Consider the following 18907-nt stretch of genomic DNA (forward strand, 5'->3'; position numbering starts at 1 on the left):
AGTATCTACACAGGTTTATTATGTCTACATTTTGAAAAAATGGTTTATTATTGGATCTTAATCTGAAGAGTGCATGTTTGATGTTTTAAATTGTGTTTTTACAGCTTTTTTTAGATTCTCTTCATTAAAAAAAGACGCATTACTATTTTAAATCAAGAATATTGTATTGTTTCATCAAATGTAAACATTTCTTTCATGTATTTTGGAGAACAGGAGAGGTTACTCTGATACACAACATATACACAAAGATGAGCAGATACCACATACACACTGTGCAAATAAATACCTTCAGATGGCATATATATTTGGTTTTACCACCTTAGTTTTACAGATAACAGTAGCATATATACACAACAGAACAAGGCTTTAACAATTTATTTTATACTGGGTAGATGTTCTTATTTGGTCAAAATTTATATAGAACAATGATTAGCTAAACAAGCCCATTTTATACAGAGTTTGAAGCAACTATTTTGAAACACGGAATCCCAGGAATATTATGCTGAAGCTGGGCCACCTCAGCTGTTTGCATATAGACAATTAAACTGTCTGTAATGTGTAGTGCACATCATAGGCTTTTACCTTCAACAATCTGTACAAAAGACAAGACATTCACTGGCAGTGCAAAGCATATTGATTCTATTGCCTTGGCAAGAAAACCCTTGCTTAAAATAGAATACCTGTCGATATACTGTGTGTGTGTGCGTGTATGTATGTATATATATATATATATATATATATACCCACACAATTTTATTTTTTGGTCCAAAAGTCCTAATTCTCAGCATTCACACCCCATGCTACAGTCTGTCTTGAAAAGGATAAAACTACCCCTTTAAATGATAAGGCCATATCCCCAAGAAGATCAGTTCATTGTTGATTCTTGTTTTGTTTTTGGGGAAGTTGTTTTGAATGTCCTGGCAATGGATTGTGTTTCTCTGCTGGTTCGTTTTTCTCTATGGATGGAGGCAGCTCTTTCACAGGGCTGAAAAGATCTGTGTTTTGAAGAACAAATGCACTGGCAGCAGGTTGGAATGGGGAGGGAAATTCTGTTGGACATGATGAGCTGTGTTGTGATGATGTGGATTCATCAGGTGGCATCGCTGAGGTTTGCTCACTAGTCCCCTACAAGAGGAGGACATCAAAGTGTTACAGCACATATGACGGCATTTATATACAGGATCTAAATATTTAAAGGGATTGTTCACCCAAAAATGAACATTCTCTCATCATTTACTCGCCCTCATGCAATACCAGATCTGTATTATTTACTTTCTTCTGCTAAACACAATGGTTTTTAAAAGGATATTTCAGCTCTGTTTGTCCTCACAATGCAAGTGAATGGTGACCAGAACTGAAGGCCCAGAAGGCAGTATAAAAGTAATATATAAGTGGTTAAATCCATATCTTCTGAAGTGATATGATAGGTGTGGGTGAGAAACAGATCAATATTTAAGTCCTTTTTACCATCAATCTCCATCTTAGAACATCCTCTACCAGTAGGTGGCTGAATGAACGTGAAAGTCATTTCAACACCAGAATGTGGAAGAGAAAGTGTAGATTTACAGAACAATATTTAAGTCCTTTTTAACTGTAATCTTCACTTTCAACATTCTGGTGTTGAAGTGGCTTTCACTTTCATTCAGCCACCTACTGGTAGAGGCTGTTCCAAGGTGGAGACTGATGGTAATAAGGACTTAAATATTGTTCTGTTTCTCACCTACACCTATCATATCACTTCAGAAGACATGGATTTAACCACTGGAGTCGTATGGACTGCCTTTATTTGCTTTGTGGAGCTTGCATTTTTTTGTGCACATTCACTTGCATTGTGAGAACCAACAGAGCTGAAATATTCTACTAAAAGTCTTCATTTGTGTTCTGCAGAGTTTCATTTTTGGTTGAATTATCCCTTTAATATTTAACTTAATTTTTTTAAATAAATTTTTTTTTGTTTTTATTTTTGCATAATGGATTTTAATTTTTTTTATGAAAATTAAGCACATTTCACCTCCAAAATTTTCAGCTCCTCTGAAATACTGTATTGCAGTAAAAACAAATAGTAATTTTACATCATGGTAATGATGTACTGTATTAATACTTAATCATTAAATAATAATTTCTTTACAGTTATAAGAATGAGATTTGGAGCGTGCCTAAATGTCATAATAAAAATGTCACAATGTAAAAAAAAATCTAATGTGCTTCATATTTATTTAACAATATTTTTCTTTTGATTTTTAAAGTGAAATCTTAATGGGATGCCAAGCATGTACAAATGGTTTTGAGACACTGCAGACAATATATCGGGTACTTTTCTGTTCAGTGTTAGCATGGACAATTGGATCAGAACTTTGAATGATAAGCCATTTCTTCCACACTAAATTTGACAAACATTTTGCCACATGCGACACAAATATGCTTTGCCCCATCACACAGGCATGCACACACTTCCACACAACAAATGAATAGCATTACACAAATATGCTTAAATATAACACATTTACAGATTAGAGCTTTAGCTAAAGCATTGACAGAGCAAGTTTATAATCCTCAATGTAGAAAGAACTTTGGACAAAGGGGCAGTTCAAGCAGATTTTCTTTTTAAAGGGAAAACAAACCAAAAAATGACAACAGAAAAGCATTTATTCTGGTAGGAAGAGAGTGATACAATGGTGTTAGTGCTGTAAATGATTCAAGCAAACATTCAGAATGGAAGAGGAAATGCAAGAATGTGACAAATCAGACAGGAGTGCATTCATTTTTCCTGAGCACATTGTGTGTGAAAGTCATAGTGCAAAGATATTTTTTCCTCACCTTTTCCCTGAGAAAATGACAGCATGAATGCAAAGAGAAAGAATTAATCATTTAGTAAAAATTAGTCATATATAAGAGCCATCAGTAAGATTTTAAAGACCCCATTAAATCGTTTAACGAGCACATTTTCTTTTCTTCATTGACATATTTCCAATTAAAACAGGACACTTGAACGGAGCATATAAGAAAGGTTTCTTTCTCATTCTAGAGATCATTCAACAGGACAATAACTGTGCAGTGAAACAGTAATCATCAATATTTTTTGTCTGTTTTAACAGATGAGAAAGACTACATTTTAAATGAATCCATCTGCTAAAAGTTAACTTTTTCCACTTTTAGGATTTCAGTTACCATATAGATAGCCTCAAAGATCAAATTTTGATTTCATGGGGTCTCCATATAGGTTTTCACAACAATTACATACCACAAAGCCAATACAGACAGAATTGAGAAAATTAGCAGGAAAAGTAATGAAACAAATGTTATAAATTTAAACAGCACCAGTGAAATGTTCACTTCCTCCATAGGTCCACATCCCAAATCAAAAATTGTGCCACCCTACCTGCGTGGGTTCGCTTTCAATGCAGTGGTTGTTTTTCGTCATAGCGACCATATCTCTGATCTGATAGAGGGCAAAGGCGATGGTGACCCAGGGGGATGCAGACACCACAAAGGCTGGCTTGTTGGTGTCCTCCTGCTCTTCCTGGTGCCTGGTCTTCTTTGGAGGTGTCTTGGATTCTGAATTCGGCTGAGACTCAGTCTGGTTCTGCACTAAGTCAATGGTGGCAATAGGCACTGGGCTGGATGGTACTGGGATGTTCTCAGCCAGCATTGAGTCCTCTGTAAAGAACACAAAGATTTAAATAAAAATCGATGAGCCGTCTCATGTTTTAACTGCAGCAAATCGACTTTACAGCAGCAGGACGACACTTACTTTTATTATAATTTTGACCAAATAACCTTTGAATGAGATAGAAGATGAGTAATGTGACCAGCGATGCCATTCCAAGGCCTCTGAAGGTTTCAGCAGCACCTAAACAGGAAATTTGCACAATTAAAAGGGATTTTGAGAGGAATCAAGCCCAATACTTTCAGATGAAATTTATTCACACCAGAAAGTACAAAATAAATGTCTATTTTTTTTGTTTACACACATTTATATGTCACGATAAAAAAGTCTTCACAAAAACATTTGTCTTAAGATGCGTCGATAGGACATATCAATTTTAGATTTCCAAATATCCCTTCTGCAAATGGAAGCAGAACAAGGAATCCTGCAACAGATGGTATGACCCCCATAGAGCTCGGATCTCAACATGATTGAGTCAGTCTGGGATTACATGAAGAGAGAGAAGCAGATGAGACAGGCTCAACAGATAGAAGAACTTTACATGTTTGGCAAGATGCTTGGAACAATCGATCTGCCAACAACCTTCAAAAACTGTTGCAAGTATACTTAGGAGAATTGGTAATGGTTTTAAAAGCATAGACCAGGGGTACTCAATTAAAGTTCCAAGAGGTCCGGTCTCTACATTTCCTTACCAGCAAAGGTCTGGTTAGTATGTAGCTTACATGGTGTCAGTAGTTGCTGGCTAGGAAATGATGCATAATTTTTTAAATAGTTTTTATAACTTGCCATGTTGACAGCAATAGTACTTTGTAAAAAAAAATATCCTGATGAGGACATTGGGGGACCAGAGACAGCTAGTGGGGTCTGAGAGATCTTTTCTACCAAAAGATGAAAATATTTAATCAAGACTTTATCAGTCGAGGGCACTTGGCTGTGAATATTAAAAGATAAGATCAAGAGTTTGTTTTGAAGATGATTGACAGCAATCCAGTTTTGTTGAGATATTTTTACATTCCGAATATATACCCATTTATGGGACATAAGAGGCATTTTGACAGATAAAATACTGTGGGTTCAGGGGTATCCCCCTGAGAGAATATGTATAAAAATGTAAATGGACCATTGGACCATGAATGGACCATTTTTATATTTCCTTAAAGTGAGAATCTACTAACAACAAACCTTTACACTTTCAAGCTTTAAATATTATTTTAAACTTCCAGGCAAAGCTTTGTCAAGCCAACATCAAAGTTTATCTTGACAGACTTTTTATTTCTAGTACCTCTGATATGATAAGTCACAATTGCTCAGCATGAGTAACGTGGTATGTTTGCTATGTCACAAGGTTTTCGCTGATATCATACCAAAGAAGTTGACAAAAACTCCTCCTAGCATGGCTCCACAGCCTCTCCCTAGCCCCAGGTGCAAACCCTGCAGGATTCCCTGGGCTGAGGTGCGCAGGGCTGGCGGGACGGCCGCACTTAAATACGAGATGCATGCTGCCCACACTGAAGCATGTGTCAAACCTGCAAGATAGATTAAAATAAAAAACATTCATGCATTCACTTCAAAAAGATAAACGTACAATATACACGTTTTGATATAATGTACAAATTAAAAGGAATGTTCTCAGTAAAATCGCCTACTGGTCTTATTTGTGTAAAGTTTTATCCAATACTGGGATGACCATGACATAAAAGTTCTAATATAGCATATAACTTTACACAGATAAGGTTAGAAAGTGATTTTATCACAATGAACTCAAGAGCCTGATGCCAAATACTAGAAGTTAGTTAAATATAGTTAAATAGTTAAAGATATGAATGGGCAGTATAACCAAAACCTTATATCTTATTATATATCTTAGCTTTTGTATTATGGTAAGATATAATTATATATATATATATTATGGTAACAGTATACAGTATATCACAATATAGTTATTTTAATAAAATTAAAGTAATTTATTTATACAGTATATATTAAATAACCCTTTGGCAATGCCTATATTTGGATAATCCAGTGAACAACATACTTTATAGATGAAAGAAGCTTGTTCACTTTTTATTATTCCCTCCTTTAATTGGAAACTTGAAAGACAAAAACCAAAACAAATTAGTGATAAATCTGTATCAGTGCAAATACAGTTTTTTTTAAAGACTAAATTCAAAACTAAAGATAAAATAATATTGAATGGACAGTTTGACCAGAGATTATTTAGCAGAGATGGGCCACTTCTATTTAAATGAATGGGAGAAATTGGAAAGCCCAACCAAGATGCTCAAGCGCCCAATGGTCAATGGATGTAGAAAGTAAGTCCTGCCTTACAGGTTAAAGAGACAATCACCTTTTAGATACTGACATCGCTTGTCAATCAAACCGAGAACATGCATGCGCATCAGCTATACAAGCCAGGAAAATAGCGTTTTTTAGCGTAATATGAGGTATGGTGGTGGCGTAGTGGCTAAAGCACAGGGCTGTAAATCAGATGGTTGTTGGTTCGAACCCCATGGCCACCACCATTGTGCCCTTGAGCAAGGTACTTAACTCCCGGTTGCTCCGGGGGGATTGTCCCTGTAATAATTGCACTGTAAGTCACTTTGGATAAAAGTGTCTGCCAAATGCATAAATGTAAATGTAGGTAAAGAAGCACAATATGTGTTTCCAACAATTTATGATTCCAATATAATCAAATTGAATTGCTGATTTGAAAAATGTTCTTTGATCGTAATCTTGACCAAACGCTTTTGAGATTTCTTTTTTTCCCAAATCAAGTTGATAGGAGCTGCACTGGCATGACTGGAATTAGCCTCCCGAGAGCGTTCCAAAGATGGCCGACAGTGGACTGACTTGCTTGAAAAGACTTTGTTTCTAATTGGATGAGCCAGATTCAAAGCTTTTGTTGTTGCTTGGTAACCGCAAATAGGCACAATGCAAGCAGTTTTTAACAATACCTTAATATCAGCCTAATGCACATCTTGCCTAGTTTGGGACATATCCTGCTCTGTATTTTTGCATCATTTCATTTATTTAATTACTTTCATGTGTAAATAACGTAAACCAATCCTGCCCACACATCTATAGCACTATAAATGATGGACATGTGAGGTAGGAACTGGGCCTGCATATTCAAATTGTTGCTGAAGTGGCTTTCAGAACCTGCTTTTCTAAGTTTCATAGGTCCTGGCATTCTTCCTTGAGTAGAGTGCTGATAAACATACTTTATACAGATTTATTTTTTTTCTTTTCCAGTCTTTTAAGAACTGACATTGAACCACCTTTATGAAGTCCACATACCATTCAGGTTTGACACATTATATTTACATTTACATTTATGCATTTGGCAGACGCTTTTATCCAAAGCGAATTACAGTGCAATTATTACAGGGACAATCCCCCCGGAACAACCTGGAGTTAAGTGCCTTGCTCAAGGATACAATGTTGGTAGCCGTGGGGCTTGAACCAGCATCCTTCTGATTACCAGTTATGTACTTAAGACCACTACACCACCACCACTCCACCATATATATCTCAAATGGCACACTGCACTGTCTAAAACTGACTGTTGCAACATGTACAATAAGAGTGATTGCAACATGTACAATAAGGGTGTTTGATAATAAATAAGTTGTCAAATGTACTACAAAACAGCTGAATCATGTCCTTGGGTGAACTTATTGTCAGCTGTGGACACTCAAGTGCACAGCCCTCCAAACCAAACACTTCATACTTCATAAGTCACACAGCTAGGTGGCTATACAAGCATGCCTAATTTCTCACCTTGAAGCACCTCCATGGGTAAAACTATCCATGCGTTCTCCAGGTAGGAAATGTACAGATAGCGTGCAGTGTTGCAGGCCAGCCCAATATAGAGGACTCTAAAAAAAGAATACAAACAAGAGATATACAGATATGAATACAAACAACATAATACAGATATGCCATCTTTTCTTTAACCATATGAAATACAATGTCTTTCTTGACAATGAAAATGTCACACTGGGTGTAGCCAAGCAGTCTCTTTATAAAGCCTATTGTCCTAAAGACTGGGTGATGTATTTTCTGGTGATACCAGTCTCTATTCTAAAGCTGAAATGAAGTCATGAAATGAGTCACTCTGTACTAAGGATGGGCTGTCAGTGAGCATGACAGCAAAAGGTCTTCACAGTGCTAGTCTACAAACAGAAATGTAAATAGTCGCAATAACATATATAGTGTTAATGCTGATGAACTGAGAATTCTGAGAGATACTATTGCAATTCTAAATATCGTAGCTGGAGAAGAACTCTGTAATGATCTGTTACAGGAGTCTTCAACCTTTTTCAGGTCTATGCCCACTTGGCTGGATAAACTGAGTAGGAAACCCTTCCCATATTGTACAAGAGTGTTGCATTTTAAGCCTTTTATCACATGCCCATTGTACAATATTAAATGAATAGTTCACCCAAAAATGAAAACCTTATGCCATCCCAGATGTGTATGACTTTATTTTATCTGCTAAATTCAAATGAAGTTTTTTAGAAGAATTTCACTTTTTCTCTCATTTCATATAATTTTTTTCATTCTTCTTCTTTTACTTTTGGTGATTCACATTCTTCATGCTTACGGCCCCTGCTGGGCAGTGAGAAGAATTTCTAGTAAAAAATGACTTGCATATTGATCTGTTTCTCAACCACACCCATCATATCACTTCTGAAAATATGGATTAAAACACCGGAGTCCTATGGATTACTTTTATGATGCTGTGGAGCGGAGGGGGGCGGGGCGGGGCCGGGCTAGAATGTTGCACGCCCGGTCCCCAATCGGCCTGATGGGGCGCACGAGGAATAAAGGCGGCAAACGACGGTTCGAGAGAGAGAGAATTACGGGCATGTCCGTCATGTGTGTGTTTATGTTTGTGCTTTAGTTTTAAGTTTTTATTAAATTATTATTTAATGCCGGTTCTCGCCTCCTCCTTGCCCTTCCTAAACCCTTACAGATGCCTTTGTGCTTTTTGGAGGGTAAAAATGTTGGCACCCATTCACTTGAATTGTATGGACCTACAGAGCTGAAAAATGTATAGTAAATGAGAAAGTAAGTAAATGATGTAAGTAAATGATGAGAGAATTACATTTTTTTGGGTGAACTATTCACAACTATTAACAAAGTATGTAAAGCCATTTAAAATGATTTAGAAGTAAAATACTTTACTGTAAATTATGTACATTCTTTTAATTTAACTTCAGAGAGAAAATGAACCTTTTAGCTTAACCATAGCTTTGCTGAAGTTAACTTAATATTGTATTTTTGCTTTATACACATACATACAATTATTAATATGGCAAGTGCGACAGGAAGTGTGGGGTGAAATGTCACCTGAGTATCTGGAAAATCTGACATCTAGAATGCCAAGGATCTGCAAAGTTTTCATTGCAGCACGTGGAGGAGTTTTTGATGAGAACTCTTTGAAGTAGTTTAAGAAGTTCTGAACATTTGTAATAGTAATTTCTCACATTATTATTGTTCTGACAATACATTGTGAACAGTTGAATGCCACTTAGGTGAATAAAAATACCAATTTCTTTCCATAAGAGCAAAATCTGTACATTATTCCACACTTTTGGCCCCCAGTGTGTGTGTGTGTATATATATATATATATATATATATATATATATATATATATATATATATATATATATATATATACACACAACATTTTGTTTGAGATGAAGCAATTGTTGGCAGACCATTTGCCATACCCTGTCAGTAGTGTTAGTGACAGACCAATATGCTGGCCATTTTTTTTTATTGGCTGTTAACTGTGCACTTGGTGGCATTCCGCCAAGTGTCGATTCCAAAATCTGTCAACATTTGCTTTCAAATATTCTTAGTGAAATTTGAGGAATCATTGTGTAAAATAAGCGTTCAATATTCATTACATTTTATGTACATCTTATATGCTATCATTAAATTGTATTACATATATCTGCAATCAGAAATGGACTACATGTAATATGGATTAAGGCATATTCCGGGTTCAATCCAAGTTAAGAGAAATCAGCAGTATTTGTGGCATAATATTGATACCCACAAAAACTTATTTGGACTTGTCCCTCCTAAAAAAAAATTTAAAAAAAAGAAAAAGAAAAGGAAGACAAAATTTGGGGTACAGTGAGGCCATCAGTCAGTCTGTTCTCTAGATAATTGTAGCAGTGTCAGCCATTTAAGAAAAATATGTTGGTCGACCTAACATACAGTACATTAAAATGTTCCAAATATTTCCTTTTCTTTATTTTGTGCAAATTTTTTGTAAATATTATATGTAAAATGTGTTTTTTTTTTTTTATTTCAGCAAGTTCATGTTCAACTAAATTTAATTCTAGCAAATTGTATTACACTGATATCGGTATTAGTACAGGACATTAAAAACCTGATATTGGTTGTCCACTAAAAGTTATGTGCTGGTATTTTCAAGAGGAGATTTTAAACCACTTTCTCCACGAACATCAATGCTATTCAATATTCAGGTGCAGCTACATGTAAAGGCAGGTCTGGAAGATAGTCATGCAAATCTGGATTCCACTAATTACATAGAATGTCTCACTGTCCACAGCTTTGGCTCCACCACACCCCTTTTCCTATAGAAAGCTTTACAATTGATCCACAAAAGAAGAAATCTGTGTGGATCAATGCATAAAAGCCTAGACAATGCATGCTGAGCCTAATGGCTGGATAAAGTTACATGCTCCGGGGTCCACTTGAAGCATGCATGAAAAAAGGACACTATCTAAAACTAAAGCTATCATGCAGAACAGCAAACAGACTTACTGCTTTTGTATGTTTTATTGAACACAGGAATGACTTAATAATTTCCATTTGTATGAAGTACAAGGAATCTAGTAAATTGTGTAGGGTTTATGTGTGAGAAATCACAGTAGTATCTCTTGATGACAAACCAGTGTTTGCATGTGCTCAATCAAAGACATATTTGAATCCTGTTATCATCCAATACAATGCTATCTAGAATGAAAATGTCTCTTCCCCTTATACTCCCTACATTTGACTGGCAATAGCAAGTAACGTGTTCATGGCTGTGAGGGAAACTAAAAATGACAAACCCTTTGATATATATCATGCCCAACATCTTGTTTCAAAATGTAAAAATTGCACTCTTCCAGTCATTTCATGGGGTCTTTAAAAGGTCCATGTAATGCAAGCGATTGGGTGCCAAAAATGTTAAGCTCCAAAAAGCACATAAAGTCAGCATAAATGTAATGTATATGACTCCAGTGGTTAAATAAATGTCTTCAGAAGCGATATGAAAGGTGAGTTTGAGAAACAGATAAATATTTTACCATAAATTCTTCTCCCTGCCCAGTAGGAGGCGATATGCACCAAGAATGTGAATCACCAAAAACAAAATTTGAATGTAAAAGTGAAAGTTCATATTGAAATATTGAACTGTTTCTTACCCACACCTATCATATCGCTTCAGGAGATATGTATTTAACCACTGGAGTATTTTGGATTACTTTTGTGCTGTGTTTATGTGCATTTTGGAGCTCCAGAAATGTTGGCACCCATTCACTTGCATTGTATGGACCTACAGAGCTGAAATATTCTTCTAAAAATCTTAGTTTGTATTAAGCAGAAGAAAGTAAGTCATTCACACAGGGATGGCATGAGGGTGAGAAAATGATGAGAGAATTTCAATTTTTGAGTGAGCTATCCCTTTTAAGGGATTCATCTAACTCTGAAGAGTAGTGCATGCTTGGGAAATACCACACACTTGAGAAATACCACATTGCAGATAGAGGATGTGAGCAGACCTTTCCATATGCCCTCATACGGATGGTAAACATCCTGATAAAGGGTGTCTGCATCTTGGTTGTGCATTGTGTGCCCAGGCTAGTAGGCAGTGCCTATTTAGAGCCAAGCCAAAATCAACAATAATTACTGGGATATGTTGAAGTCTTTGCTTAGTCTGCTGCCACCGCGACCCGGTACCGGATAAGCGGTCGAAGATGGATTGATGTTGAAAACAACCTTTGTACTTCCCAAATATACACCTCTATGACACAAATACGCCAGTCTTTAAATTTATTAAAACAAACGTGAGGCAGAAGAGAAAAGTGTACTAATGTTGCTTTTGAACAGATGCGCTTGGTTCTATTCTCATAAAAAAATTAAGCAACCAGGATATGATAATCATCGCATGAAGGTGGTGCTTGGGCACAGGTCCAAAATACATAAACTAACTTAACACTGATCCCTGAGGTCACAGCAAATATCTGTTTATCTCTATCTATCATGTCACTGTAGGCTATCTAGTAAAAACCCAGGCTCTTTTAAGCACTTAAAAAGTATCAGTGCTGACAACATCAGCTTTTATAAAACATATTGAGTCAGTAAGTAAAAATGTTGCTGCTCCCATCACATCAAGAGTTACTTTCTGAAGACTAGTCAAAAGATGGAAGGCATGAGTCTCATGACTGTAGCTTAACTTTAGAGTTTTAATGACACTACTGAGTCAACACAACTACTAATAAATTATAAAACAAATATGTGTGGTCAAACAGTCAAAGCTATGACAAATTGAACACTAGTAAATCCTGCAAACAGTGTCGGAAAATAACTTTCTTATTAAAAGGCCAATATTTGCCCCATGGAATTGATTTTCAGTGTATTTTTACCTTTATGAAGCCATTTCATTTCTAACCAAACAAAACCACACAGCAGTAACACAACAGTAGACTGAACGACAGTAGCAGTGGAAGCGGTAATTTGAATTTGGCTATCCCAACTTACCTTTTGACAAATATTATGGGCGAACATGATGTTGCCAGGCTGATGCAGCTTATATTGTGCCCCACCCACTTTTCAGATAAATCCTAAATCCCATTAGCTAGGTTTCCATCCATTTATTTTTTATGTGAATTTTGGGATATTGATGCAAGTACAATCTCCAAAATACACATTAAAAAATGTATCCTCACAAATTTTATTTCAGGGTTAGATGTACCACTTTTATTCATGCCCCGTTGAATGAGTCATTTGAGGAAGGCTTGTCTGTGCTGATAGCTCTATCTTTTTGACAAGACGAATGGCATGTTTGAACTTTTACTGTTTGTTGAAACACTTTGCAGAACTGCAGAGAGCTCCACCCTCAATGGTCTGTTGAAAGGTTTGTGTATACACTCACTAGTGGTGGGTACGTTTTTGTATTTGATAAGACATGTGGATCAACTACAATAGAAACACATTAACCAAATGTATTTATGTAGAAGTCATGTTGGAATATAGAAGCGCATCGAAAAGTCATGTTGGAATTTAGAAGCGCATCGAAAAGTCATGTGGCTTTACCTCAGCAAGCTATGAAAATACCATAATAGTTTCCAGGAGTGTTGGGTATTCATGTTTTGGAATGTTACAGACATAACAGCTACATTTCTGTAAAGCTGAATAAATAATTACCGTATTATTCAATCTAATGGCCAGCAGCATCCAATCACTGCAAACCCTGTTAAAATAAAATGTAGCATAATAAATTCTGAATCTATGTACTGATTACCATTGTCCCATCTCTGCCAAACAAGTTGAGCAGTCCAAACATCATCTGTAGCCTTAAACTGAACTCTCGGATTTTAGGAGTGAATGAACGTTGCTGCATAGTAAGCTAAAGGATGTCCCCTAGTTCCCTATTTAGTGAATGACTTAACCTCCAGTGTGCTGTCTGTCAGCTTTTACATTTACATTTATGCATTTGGCAGACGCTTTTATCCAAAGCAACTTACAGTGCAATGATTACAGGGACAATCCCCCTGGAGCAATCTGGAGTTAAGTGCCTTGCTCAAGGGCACAATGGTGGTGGCCGTGGTGTTCAAACCAACGACCTTCTGATTAACAGTCCTGTGCTTTAGCCACTACGCCACCACTTTTGGATGAACCCATTGATTCTCAATATGAAAATGCACAGTGTATATAGGAATGCAATTTACTAATGTTAATGAATAGAACCGTATTGTATAGTGATAACAAAATTAAATATAACAAAATGTATATTAGAATTAAGCCACACGACCCACGATGTGTTAATGTTAAAAGATATTCAAAATAACACGTTTTTTCAACTTTTGAGGGAATAATGTCCCAAAATCCACGTATGTGGACATCATGTTTGTCAGCACGCTGACACGCAAAGAATTTATGGATTTTTTTAAAGTGCCATATCAAACAAAACTAGAGACCCTACTCTTTACACCCAAACAGGTTTCAATTAAAACATTTAAGAGGTTTCAAACCAGAGGCACTTTTGTTGGCTCTGCGCCCATGGAAGCGCTTCACAGAAATCGACATTATGCTGTTGTGTCACATGACTCGGTGCAGCAGAATTTTAACCCTTAATGACAGTCTAGAGTGTTGTGAAAAGTATTCAGTCAGTTTAAATTCATTAAAATTACGCATACAGCGGAGCCAAAATACAACGTCCATGCATGTGAATGCTGGGTCGCACGAGGTTAAACAAATGGAACGGAAACGCACCTTTAATTGTAAATTATTTTCGCGATTTTCTGATTTTGCACATACATTTAATTTGTAATGTGGATGGAAACATGACTATTGATATGCAAGTATATTAACTAACTAAAAAAACCATGGTTAAATAAATGCATGCCATTTCTTTGTCATTTTTAGTCCCTCCAATAAGTAAATCCCACCTGATGTGTCCAACAAGCTCAATGAGTTTGTGGCTGGTGAAATAGGCGGCCAGCTCAGACACATGGCTGAGCACTGAACAGATGCCGAAGAGAGTCGTGGTGCCCTTCAGGTCCTCCAGATGCCAGTAGAGGAAAGTGAACACAAAGCCATAGCCAAACCCCATGAACCAGGCCACAAAGAGAACAGTACCATACTGGATGCCACAGAGTATCCGGAACAAGTCTTTAAAGGGAAAATGTTGGGGGTTGCTTTCAGGGCACACAGGTACCTCATCTGAAGTCGACTCGGGAGGGATCACCTCCTGAACAACTTGAGGAATTTCCACATCCTCATTCTTGGCTTCCTCCTCACCTGACTGGTATACCCTGTAGTCAAAGTGAAACTGAGTGGCCACAATAAGTGCAGAAGTCATCAGAACTCCAAAAACAATAAATGCAATCATGTAGTTCTTGTAGTCGGGCAGAATGCAACCCGAGCCCTGGATGAAGATGGTGATGTGCGTGTGGTCAATCCAAATGCCCACTGACAGCATAGCAATACCCCAGCCCAGAGATCCCCACATCCTCTGGAGTCCATAACGATCCCGGTGCTGGCCCAGGTACTGAAGGGTGACCGTGTCCACAATAGTCACTGCTGGGGCACTGAAGAACTCACCGATAATAATCACCAACAGGATCACGAGGAATATGGTGTCTACTTGTTCTTTATTGAAAATTATGCTATACTCTTTTAGTTTGGCAGTTGTAGTTTGTGTCACATTAGTAGAGGTAGATTTTGATGTGACCGTTGAGGTAAGGGGTGTCACTGTTGTCGAGTTAGATGGCATACTAATGGGATTGTTTTTTGTATTTACGTACACACTTCTAATGTACTTAGAGTGAGGCCCATATGCTGAGAATAAATCCTCTGTCAAGTATCTCCGTTGTCTGGTATGGTTACCAGATTGTGTATGGTTTGTAAAATTGGCTGGTGGTGCCATGGTAGGGTCCTTACTGACACAGCTCATAGCTGCTGGCTTGACAAAACCAATACCACAGTTAAACACTACCCAGCAGAGCACAGAAAATAGCAAAACTGCCTTTCCTTTCTTGAAACGGTCCGCCACAATGCCCCAGAATGGCGCACTGCAGAACTCTATGAAATAACGGATACCTACTAGCAGGCCACTCTGGCTGGGTGTCATTCCCAGCTGTTTGTAGTATATAGCAAGCAAGGGGTGTAAGGAGCCATACGCAGAGTAAAAGAAAAAGTAGAAGATCTTGGATATCAAGAGATGATTGTCTATTTGCGCACAGCACCTTTCCATGCAGTCCATAGTCTGAGAGGGTTGGGAAGGGAGTGGTGCTGTTTGACTGGGTGGGGTTGTGTTTGTCACCTGACCCAGGGACAGGGTATTGAATGGTTCAGTTAGGACATATTTCCTCTTCTGGTCCTCCTCGTCATCCGTAAGGATGGCTACCCGATCACTCGCCATTACTGTATAACAGAAAATATAAACATCTATAAAGGACATTTGGACAACATCTTTGTGTTTTATCCTTTACCACAGCAGGGAAAAACAATGCTAAATACAAATAATAAAATGCAACTAACCATAGTCATACATAGTTATAAATGCAAAATAAACAAACTTTTAGGAAGAGAAAACACTTCCCGTCTTTTATGGTTTATGTCAAAGGCTTTAAATCACACTTCTGCTGTTGTTTATGCATTGGCTTTTTTTTTCTTATTATTCAAGACTTGGTAATAATTTTGCACATTGTTGCCTATGCAGTTATTGGTAGTATTATTAATACATTTCACAGGTTGATTTAAAGGACAATTTTGATGACTTTTGTATACTAAACAATTTTGATACAGTGTAGAATCGCCACTTAATGTCCAATAATAAACAAAATGGCTCATATTGTAAAACCATTTGAGAAACACTGCTTTTAATATCACTGTACAAGATGTTCTATTGATTAGTTATTGTTTTATTTAGTTTTTCCCAAGGAAGAAAAACTATTATGGGTAATCTTAGAATGCAACACACCTCAATCAGGTTTTGTCATATAGACTGACCTAAAAACAGAATTAACTAAATTACAATTAATCCTTGATTTATAAAAATTTAAATCACATCACTATCATCACACACAACAGCTGAATTCTTTCAAGTGAATATTGTGCTGAAGAGTTCTTTGTAAGCTGTATAACCCAATGCAATTAAGAGATCAGGGTGTTGTGTAAAGAAGAATATGTACAGTCAATATTCAAAACACCACCATCGTGAATCAGAATAAACTCAAAAGGGTATTGTCCCTAGAAATCGAGAAACAAACACAGCCTATACTGACATTATTCACAAACACAAAGGCGCGCGAGCATTCTGTAAATTAAAAATACACACACACAATACAAAATGCTTATGAGCAAATCGTTAACTACACTGTGCCGACATAATTTCATTGCTAACATTTTAACTTCATTCAATTAAATAAAAATAAAACGTGAAATACAAAAATAAAAAAATACGTCGTGTTTAGACTTACAATTTGGCATGATTAAACATCAAAATGGAAGTATAAAACAGGCGGTGTGACTCAATACATGCTTACCCAATTTGTGATTTTGGAAGTTTATCTTATTTCACGGTCTCGCATTGAAGGAAGCTCCTTTCAAAAACAGACTGCCCCTCCGTCCAACCATCATTTTCTCACCATCCCGGATTTCTCCGTACTTTGCTATAGATAATCCTCAAACAATAATGTATTCCGGTACAGCAGGAGAGCAGACTATTCTCTGGCCATCATATTTTCATTAGACCTGACGTCAATCTCACACCTGCCTGTAATGTGCGCAGCGTTCATGGGACGGCTTTCATTTTCACTGATGTCATTCAGCAACTGTGACACCCGATTTCGCTTTTAAACGCGGAAATTGTTTCAAATTTAATGCTTTAAAAAACGTCGAGATGTGGCGGTCAAAAACGTCCGTCCAGCACATGTTTTCATAAACAAGGCAAACAAAAAACTATGGGAAATCAGCCCAAAATGCGCGTGAACAGCCTTTAAAAGAATAGTTCACCCAAAAATGAAAATTACTCTCATCCTTATGCCATCCCAGATGTGTATGACTTTCTTTCTAGTGCAGAAAACAAATTAAGATTTATAGAAGAATATCACAGCTCTGTTGGTCCATACAATGCAAGTGAATTGTGGACAAAACTGTAAAGCTCCAAAAAGCATATAAAGGCTGCATAAAAGTAACAATAAAGTTAAATCAATGTCTTCAGAAGCAATACGACACGTGTTGGTGAGAATCAGATCAATATTTAAGTCCCTTTTTACTATAAATCTCCACCTTTTACCAGCCCAGACCAGTAGGTGGCAGAAGCACGAAGAAGGTGAATTGCCAAAAAGAAATAAGAATGTGGAAGTGAAAGTGAAAGTGGAGATTTGTAGGACAAAAGGGGCTTAAATGTTGATCTATGTCCCACCCCACAAGTATTATATTGCTTCAGAAGATATGGATTTAACCACTGGAGTTACTTTTTTGGATTACATTCATGTTGCCTTCATGTGCTTTTTGGATCTTTAAAGTTCAGACAACCAGTGCTGGAAATTTATTTGTTAAGATTTTCTTCTTATGATTCTTATTCTTCCTTTTCTTCCCTAAAAAGCATATGGGCAGCAAATACCGTAAGTTCTAGAGACACCAAACTTGGAAGGATGCCGAAACAGAAAGATTGAAAACAGCGACATCTGCAGGCAAACAGTAAAGTAATAACAACTCACGAAATATTAAAATGCCACTTTGAATATGACAGCAAGGAGATGTAAGTGAACACAGTAAAGTAGTTTTAACTATTATTTTAGGCAAAAAGTAGGCTAAAGAAACAAAAGGACAACTGTGAAGACATTGCACGAGCGCACAAAACGTTCCAGCTGTACCAGCAGATGGCGTGGGAGAACTAGGTACGCTACTACCCACTTTTCAGGTGACACTGGAAAACGCTGGGAAAAAAATGTGCAGACCAGTTAATTTTTCCACTTTGAAGTTTGTGCAAGTGTCTAAATGGTAAAACATGGACAAGTTCAAGGACACATATTTGAGGTAAAGGGGGAATTTCACAATTGTTTCTACGTCACCTCTGGATAATTTTCGCTGTCTGGTAGGCTACTGAAAAGCAAGCCTGTATGATAAATGGATCCTTAAACGTCTTTTGAAGCTACTCATTTCATCCAGTCAAGAGCAGAGAGTGGTTCGTCTGAATATTCACTAATATGAAATCAGTAGGCACCAGCCAGGTGATATGCATGTATATATATTAGAATTTTTAGATTAACTATCCCTTTTACTAACATGCCAACATTTTTACTAAATGTAAAATGTTAACTTATATAATTATTTACATATATACACATACACACACACACACAGAATGGTGGCCAAAACTTTGGAATAATGTACATATTTTGCTTTTTTGGAAGGAAATTGATACTTCAATTCACCAAAGTGGAATTAAATTGATCACAAAGTATAGTCAGGACATTACT

The 18907-nt window shown here is 36.9% G+C and overlaps 1 protein-coding gene across 2 annotated transcripts; it reads right to left on the reverse strand.

The window, feature by feature from the left end:
- Window positions 1-168: 168 nt before the first annotated feature.
- Window positions 169-17179, reverse strand: LOC127659210 (major facilitator superfamily domain-containing protein 6-B-like). 2 transcript variants are annotated; one of them, XM_052148922.1, is made up of 7 exons: window positions 16967-17179; window positions 14366-15842; window positions 7448-7545; window positions 5032-5193; window positions 3752-3850; window positions 3380-3657; window positions 169-1125 (listed from the first exon to the last, which is right to left on the reverse strand). In XM_052148922.1, exons 2-7 carry the CDS (start codon window positions 15838-15840, stop codon window positions 871-873), a joined length of 2367 nt encoding a protein of 788 aa, XP_052004882.1. In that variant the 5' UTR covers window positions 15841-15842; window positions 16967-17179; the 3' UTR covers window positions 169-870. The 2 variants fall into 2 exon arrangements, with proteins under 2 accessions (XP_052004882.1, XP_052004883.1); XM_052148923.1 differs by lacking the exons at window positions 14366-15842; window positions 16967-17179 and adding an exon at window positions 12456-12970.
- Between the last annotated feature and the right edge of the window lie 1728 nt (window positions 17180-18907).

This window comes from Xyrauchen texanus, chromosome 18 (genome assembly GCF_025860055.1).
Source record: "Xyrauchen texanus isolate HMW12.3.18 chromosome 18, RBS_HiC_50CHRs, whole genome shotgun sequence".
Lineage (NCBI taxonomy): Eukaryota > Metazoa > Chordata > Actinopteri > Cypriniformes > Catostomidae > Xyrauchen > Xyrauchen texanus.

Bases quoted from the DNA above. Each gene is read 5' to 3' on its own strand.
- LOC127659210 (XM_052148922.1), bottom strand. From the start codon at position 15,840: ATGGCGAGTGATCGGGTAGCCATCCTTACGGATGACGAGGAGGACCAG. The intron at 7,546-14,365 runs GTGGGATTTACT...TTCTTTTTTTAG, and splicing joins GAGCTTGTTGGACACATCAG to AGTCCTCTATATTGGGCTGG. The intron at 5,194-7,447 runs GTGAGAAATTAG...TCTATCTTGCAG, and splicing joins ACCCATGGAGGTGCTTCAAG to GTTTGACACATGCTTCAGTG.